Genomic DNA, 7,803 nt, shown 5'->3' on the forward strand with positions numbered 1-7,803 from the left:
TGTCTGATGATGGTGTCCATAATTATAATATTCGAAACCACCAAGGCCCCTCTGCCTCAAAGGAGGTGCCAATGTCAGATCTGTGGTATAATACTTTTCACTTGGTTGTCAACATCTGCGTCTGATGGATCACAAAGGAAGAATATCCTTCCATCTGTGTGTGACAAAGTCACTCTTGGGAGCCTGAGCCATGCATTTTATAACTTGATTTGGAATTGGAATGTTCAGACAGCAGCTGAAGCACACATGTCGAACCGTTCAAGGAAAAAGCACAAAATTGAGAAAGAAGTGATTTTACAATATTCACAGGTTTATTACACATTCTGCTCAGGCATAAAAACATTAAGATGGGGATTAAAACTGCACGCAAATCAAAGAAAGCAGTAAAAGGACATGCAAAACTGAAAATTAGCATGTTGGATTCATATCAGTGGCTACTGAAACATTCTCAACTGATAAAATAAAAGCAATGTCGTGACAGTTCTGATCTGTTTTTATGACTTCCAATGAGAGACTTGCATGCAAATTAAAAGGCAACAGGCTGTTTGCTAAAAGCAAGATTGCATCGATTTTTTAAGATTACCATTTTTTTCTTCCCCAGATGCTCACATTGTGTTCATTGATTACATGATCAAGACAAGTGAGCCAGTGCAGTTCAGGATACATATCTATTTACACAAGACAGGCATATAGATTCACAATTAGTTCATGACTGGCAGGTCCACTACCAGACCAATTTCCAAGGTGAAAAATGTGGGCAAAATCAGACTGAAAACCAGGACAACCAACAGAGTTTATAGGGAGAGGCAAGGTGGCCATGAAAGATGTGACAGCATAGTGGAAGGAAACGAGGAGAAAGCTGTTATCAGTAACATTTGCAGTGGTGTAGAATGTGTGGGCCACACTAAACCATTAACAACCAACATACAGAGACCCTGGAACTTTGATTCACTAAAGACATTGTAACAAGGAGAACCCAAACAAATTGGAACCAGCACAGTTAACACTGTCAAGTTCATTGCAGTAAAATCAAGAAGTCACATGGGACTGATTTTATACCAAGCGCAATTTTCACAGGCACTGGACTTTGGCCATTGGTTTATCTCGTTAAGTTGTCGGAAAAAACAATGCCGGTGAAAATTGCTTAGTACGATGAAAAACGGTCACACAGACTACAGAACACTACGACTTTACTCTTGGGGCAAACGGCAGCTTTGACAGGAATGTCCATTGAAAACCAACTTGATTGTACTGCAATGAACTTGGCCAAAATTCAGTTTGCTGTGTCAACTGCATCGGCAGTATGTTAACAATGTGTAGAATCTTGGGCAGTTGGACTACGATCAACAAAAAGCTATATACAAAACATAGGGATTTGAAATTAAATTACGTCTACAATCCATATGCCGATAATATTAGAAACAAATATTTACAAAAATAGTCATTTTGAATTCTGCCTCTCGCAAGGAGACTTTAGTATCTACACAAAAAGAAGCGAGACAGAAAATCGTGACGGGTATAAAGGGCAGCCACAAGTAACAGGTTTACAATCACACCATAATAGAATAAGATAAAGCAAGCCACAGGCTCATAGACATGATTGCAACCTTGAGAATTGCACGATTGATTTTGAAATTGATGCAGACTGCCGCAACGACTTTGCAACTCGTAGGGTAAAGACCTAAAATATGTCAAATATGGCATCGCATCTTCGGCATATTGTCTGGAGTAAAAGACTGATCTGCGCACGACATGACGGTAAAAAGCATCGCCAAATGCAGGAACCACTGTGTGTCATTTTAAAAGTCAGCTGAACAGACGATGACAGACACAACAAGTGGTGTATAAAAGTGCTAAAAAGTCCTTATGCCATTAAATACAGGTCAGACACCAAAACGTGCCTGCGAGTCCAACATGAAACTTGCAACAACAAAACAGTCAACTATTCCAATGTTTCCTCATTTCACATATCGTTGATTCGATCCAGATTTATTTCCTCGATGAAATACACATGATCTGGCCTCCTTGGCAGGACGGAAGTGATTCTACAACCAATTTGAGACTACGTCATAACAATTTGACGGAGTAGATGAGCTCATTGCATCATCACAGGTAACTGTGTGGGTGGGGTGAGGGAGGAAACATTGTGGAATCTGAAAAAAGACGACGTATTTTATAATGATAATGAGGAGTGATTTGGGAAGTTGTCTGCACAACTGGCCTCATGTTGCTGTCATAACTGTCACTCCAAACAATGTGGACCAGACCAACACTCCAACTTTGAATGAGAAGCGACTCCCTACGACTTGGGCATTTTGCCCGAGAACTCAACAAAAATTTCACCCAGTGTGGTGGCCGAGCAGAGAGTCTACTTACTTGCTAGACTTGTACTTTTCGCGGATGGCCTGCTGGGGGTTGGAAGCTGATGCCTTGTAAGTCTTGAGTAAATCTTGTAGACATGGCTCAACTTCATGGTATTGGTACTTCGTGGCATGTTCCAATTCTGACGTCTGCAAATCAAAGAGTCAACTTAGTTCACACAGGCAGTGCTGGTAAGGACATGCGTTTCAATATCGTGAATGGCCGACACTGCCGATAATGGCTTGGAAAGGTTTGACCAATTCACTTTTAATCGATGCGCTTTGTCCCAATTTGGCAAAACGAGTGGTTCTCAAATAGCTCTAACTTTGTTGAACTGCCACATTCTCCATGCAAATCTCCAGAAATGTTCTATGACTAGTAAAAGTTACTTAGTTTCAACCTTACCCAGAATTCAGAATTGACGGTCAAGTTAGCGAGGCATGTAGCGGCCGCACTTATTACACTAGGATTATACTTGAGATACGTCTCTGTATCGACCAACGTCAGCTCAGCAAGGTACTGCAAATCAAAGAGGCAATTTAGGATTCAGGTCAAGACTGAGAAAATCTGTAACACTCTTTTCTTTGTGGCCTTTGTAGCAGGTTACAGGATCAATGGACTCAAAAAAGTTCAGCCAAATCCACATCAGGTCGTCGCTTAAGTTTTGCTTAGAAAAGTGGAAATTAAAACTGGGACTTATCAAGCGACAAACATTATATTAAAATCTTACCATTGCTAAACTCGACATCTCCTCATCAGCACCAATTCTCTTCAAATACCAATCACAGAAACAGTTGATCGTTGGCACGGCAACGTCAAAAGATAGCACCTTCAAAATCAAATGTTCCATGCGCAGCACCTGTTTCTTTGTATAAGTGTCGTCGGTGATGTAAACAAACTCACCAACCTCTGGCGGGTAGATCTCTTCATATTTACTGCAATAGAAACAAACTGGTCTTTTACCCATGCATGGCGTGCCACGTATTCGGCCAATAGACTCGTCGAACTGACAAATATATCGCTTATTTACGGTGGAATACTTACGCTGCTAAGAACATACTGGCAGCACCAACCAACTGCAGTTTACCACGAAGAACAGACATTGAGGAGAGGAAGCGGTCAATGTAGTTGATGGACAAACATAGCGTCTCTCGGTGAAGCTTGTATTCCTCGGCGACCTCCACTAACCAGTCGATCAGGATGCTTCTCATACTGTTGGTGATGTCAGGCTGTTTCTTCATGTAGTTGGCTCTTGGTCGATGTCGCGTCTGAAATTCAGGGCAACAAAAATCAGTTTTGTGAAGACAGTTTTGCAAGTTTAAAAAAAGTACATAGACAATCTTATGCTGAATTTGGGACCTAGAAAGAAGAAGAAAGACCTGAGAGATAAGAGCCTCTGGGTCAAAAACAAATTGTCCCAATATCTTGGTCATTCTTTACAGTGCTCCTCGTTATTCACAAGCAGGGGACGAAATGTTGGAAATACCTCTGCTTCTCTCAGATATTCATAGATGTCGTCTGTGTATTCGGGCACACACGTTATTATGTCTTTCCTTGTTTCATCTGCTGTTCGCTCGCTCATAGATTCATCCGAGGATAAGTCGAGAACCATGGGCGATTCTGAAAGAAAGAGTCCTTGTTAGGCAATCAGTTTGTTTGAGAATTCTAGTACGACAGTAAAAGATGATGTCACAGCATTCAACATTTTTTGTTAAGTGATTATCCATTTCTATTCAGTCTCTTGTCCCTTTACTTTTGAGTGTTTTTAGCTTTCGACTCATCAAGATTTTATTTAGAAGTTGACAAATGTCAAGATGAATTCGAGTAACAAACCTGCAGTTTCGCTTGGTTTTGAAGCAGCACATGGGAAGGCAGAAGACAATGGCACGCGTGGTAGGCCTAACTTGGTCACATCTGGTCGAAGCTCTAGTTGGTGTTCAGCTGGTTTGATGATCTGTGCTGATTTAGCTGGTTCATTGTCGATATGGATGGAGAAAGGTTGTGACGTTGGGATGCAGAACCCGCCAGTTTTGTTTGATTTTCCCGCAAATGCATTTTCATCGTTGCCGCTGGCAAATGGGTCTATCGTGTTTCTTGGGGCCTGAAAAATGATATTGAAAGATTATTTATGATTGAGCACAATTGAAAAGTTATTCTCTTATCATGATATAAATATCAGGCAGCTACTGAGCTAGGGCAAGACATCAAAATCATGTTTCACTTTCTCGATTAAGTGTTTACTCTGTGACCTTTATCTCCAGGAATTCCTTGGGTGTGGTAGGCTTACATTTTGTTGTCAAGGTAACAAAATCAGCTGATGGAATGCTGTGGATGGAATGATGGTAATGAACTTCAAAGACCAAGTCTCGCTTCCTTTTGAACTCAACTGGCTGCCATTCTGGCGCTTCGGCTAAAAAATGGTGGAAATGCGCCAAAATCAATCCAAGCTGTAGCCAGTGAAGACGATATTAAGGTGAAGAAAAGGCATCACATCACATGCATATGGTCTCCCAAAATAAGAGGAGGCTTGCAAAAAAGGGCAAGGCGCAAAACATGGCGACCTTCAGTTCAGGAAAAAATTCTGTAACCGCGCTTGCGGCTTGGTCTTCTAAACTCACCTGGCCTTTCGCGGCTCGAAACGGCTGCACCCTCGTTTGGTTCGTAATGGTTCCAAGAGCTGCTCGTTTACTTGCATTTGGAACATTAGCTCGGTTCAAAGCTGCATCATCGCGCTTTGTTTTCCTCATTGCATGTCGGTTTTCGCCGTTCAAGTCCTCGAGAACGGCCGTGTTGCCAAAATTCGAACTCCCAAATTGGAAACTCATTTTCGTCTAATAACTCGCTCAAAATGGAATTCCGTGCAAATATAAAACGTCTCGATATAGGTTATATGCTTATAAAGCACACTGTGTTAGAGCATTTGTGCAAAAATTTGTAAAATTCGAGATAATGTGGAATAAAACGGAGTGACTCTTCTCCGTCAAAAACACAGTGGAATGAATCGAGAGAATGGGAAACGTTAAATTCCCCGCGACCCATTGAATCGACCAATCAGCGCCTCGGACGTGTACCACGTGACACGCAAACAGCAACACACGCCTCGCACTGGCAGTGGGTCAGAGGTCACCAGGTGGTCGGCTCACAGCTGATTGCAGTGGTTTACGGGGGCATTTGTCGGCAATTATGTCATATTTTGACATAAGTACGCATTTGATTTTGACTTTTATAGTATTCTTTAATAGAGTTTGAAGTTTTCAAAACGTCTAAATACATTGATGAGATTGTGCTTGTAATTTCCATTCATGTTTTTCAAGCTGAAAGTTGAAACCTTCTGAAAACCACCGCGCGGCAAAAATACCTTTGTCAGCTTGTACGTGACTGGTTGAGATGGGCCAAATATCAAAGCGGGAAGACCACAAAGTTGTCAAACTGTCATATTTGTGTTTCTAGGGATATGTTGAACAACTTTAAAACTTTTTCTTTGAAGAAAATTACAATTGTACATCTTACATTCGTCATTGTATTTGTAATGTCAGATTGTGTTTGGTAGGCATAATCCTTTATTTATCTGACTAGAATATAATAAAGATGGTAACAAAGTCTCAATGGTCTAACCCTGTACATTTTCTTCAAAATCAGGCCTGCCTGTTTCATCAGCTGTCAACGACCACACTCTGGACACATTGGACCGGCCTCGTTCCTCACCCTAACCATAAAGAGACCCAATTTGGAAGAGGCAATGGACTACCCAGGTCAACCAACGAAAGGGTGACAAAATGTATTTCTTCTAAATGAACCCCCTCGGTAACCCCTTGCAGACGACTGGAGCCAACATGACTGACACCCTTGCCATCCAGACAATTTTACAATCTGGTCTTCCACAGCTTGGTATATGTTGGTCATTGTCTCTCTACATTGTCCAGTAACTTGATTCTCCGGTCAGAGTAACCAGACTTGAAGGGTCAACCAAGTCTATAAAGAGAAAAAAGGAATTTCTTACGCAATGCAAATGCTTTGTGCAGAATACACATCACGAAAAGGTCTGTTTCCAACCCAAGAGGGTATTGTAGAGCTCATTCCATATAATAGATTTTTTGCATTGTTGATAGCAGAGGTCATTATAAAGTGGATTATGTCAATAATCCATTTGGGTCATTAGGTACTGTTAATTAACAGTGAAAGGTATTTGCTCAGTTGGCCTAAGTGGGGAGATCCCACCAAGACATTGGTGTGCCCTTTCACTTGGTTATAAGAAAAGCTAAATTTCTTTCACACTTTCTCCACAGAATTTCTAAACTGATGATTACGTTGAGCTACATCATTCAGTAAACATAATAATTTCCATAATTTTAGTTTACTTTGCAATGTTAGTAGCAATGAAGTAATCAGTTTCTGAGTGGTGTGTTTTTTTGTCACCAAGCAAGCTTTAATTGAACCACGGACCATGATTTGACTGAAATCACATCTTGTCACAATACCATAAACAAGGACCTTTAATATCAAAACACTTCATTCCAATCAAAGTGTCCTCCAAGCTGTCATTGCCTCAAGCCAATGTGAGCTAAGAATGTCTCTTCTGCAGTCTTTAGATGGCACTGGCAATCTTATATTTCTTGAGGAAATAAAACTCACTAGCATGGACAGCGGTTTTGTGATTGAGTTGGTTATAGCTTTGACATAGGCCCAAAGGAACACCTATAGCATTACATGTCATGCGAGTTCTATGTCCCGTGGTTTTAGAAGATAGGCATCATATCTCAAAGGCATCCTTGCAGTTGATAATACGAAGTAAATACTGGTCATTTTATTCAGTGCAAAATGCAAATGTTGACCTTATTTGACACATTTTTATCTCTTCCTTTGATTGCAGTAGATAAGGCCAAGTTGTAGTAATTGTCTCAGCCCTGTCCACCTGCATGTCTTTATTGTTGACACACACACATGGACCTATTCTATGAACACAATACTAGTGTTCTGGATGGGTAGACTTTTTATCAGTTTATACCAGAAAATTCCATGCGAACAACACCTCGTGTAGCCCTTGTTTGTTCCATGTCATCAGAAAGTGCTGTTGGTCAGAGGTTCCAACTGGTGAACATGGTACTCGGAGAGTAAGAAGGACAGGTCAGAATAATATTAAGCAGAAATTTGACCTCTTCATGTGACTGTCTCCACATGAGATGCGACTGTCTCCACATGAGATGCGACTGTCTCCACATGAGATGCGACTGTCTCCACATGAGATGCGACTGTCTCCACATGAGATGCGACTGTCTCCACATGAGATATAACAGTCTACACATGAGATGTGACTGTCTCCACATGAGATGTGACTGTCTCCACATGAGATGTGACTGTCTCCACATGAGATGTGACTGTCTCCACATAAGATAAGAGAAGCCACCAACAGAGGAAACAAGACTGGATTCATAACTACAACAT

At 41.1% G+C, this 7,803-nt stretch overlaps 1 protein-coding gene across 1 annotated transcript; it reads right to left on the minus strand.

Annotated features, from left to right (window-relative positions):
- Window positions 1-300: 300 nt before the first annotated feature.
- LOC135493374 (G2/mitotic-specific cyclin-A-like) lies at window positions 301-5,341 on the minus strand. The gene is made up of 8 exons (XM_064780686.1): window positions 4,980-5,341; window positions 4,195-4,462; window positions 3,848-3,981; window positions 3,406-3,629; window positions 3,092-3,296; window positions 2,767-2,880; window positions 2,377-2,510; window positions 301-2,153 (listed from the first exon to the last, which is right to left on the minus strand). The coding sequence occupies exons 1-8, from the start codon at window positions 5,184-5,186 to the stop codon at window positions 2,096-2,098; spliced, it is 1,344 nt and encodes a 447-aa protein (XP_064636756.1). The 5' UTR covers window positions 5,187-5,341; the 3' UTR covers window positions 301-2,095.
- Between the last annotated feature and the right edge of the window lie 2,462 nt (window positions 5,342-7,803).

This window comes from Lineus longissimus, chromosome 9, assembly GCF_910592395.1.
Source record: "Lineus longissimus chromosome 9, tnLinLong1.2, whole genome shotgun sequence".
NCBI classification, from domain to species: domain Eukaryota; kingdom Metazoa; phylum Nemertea; class Pilidiophora; order Heteronemertea; family Lineidae; genus Lineus; species Lineus longissimus.

What these genes read in the sequence shown, in the direction of transcription:
- LOC135493374 (XM_064780686.1), bottom strand. Translation starts at nt 5,186, where the DNA reads ATGAGTTTCCAATTTGGGAGTTCGAATTTTGGCAACACGGCCGTTCTC. An exon ending in AATATCTGAGAGAAGCAGAG is followed by an intron (nt 3,630 to 3,847) that starts GTATTTCCAACA and finishes CCTGAATTTCAG; the next exon opens with ACGCGACATCGACCAAGAGC. An exon ending in AGATGTCGAGTTTAGCAATG is followed by an intron (nt 2,881 to 3,091) that starts GTAAGATTTTAA and finishes TTTGATTTGCAG; the next exon opens with TACCTTGCTGAGCTGACGTT.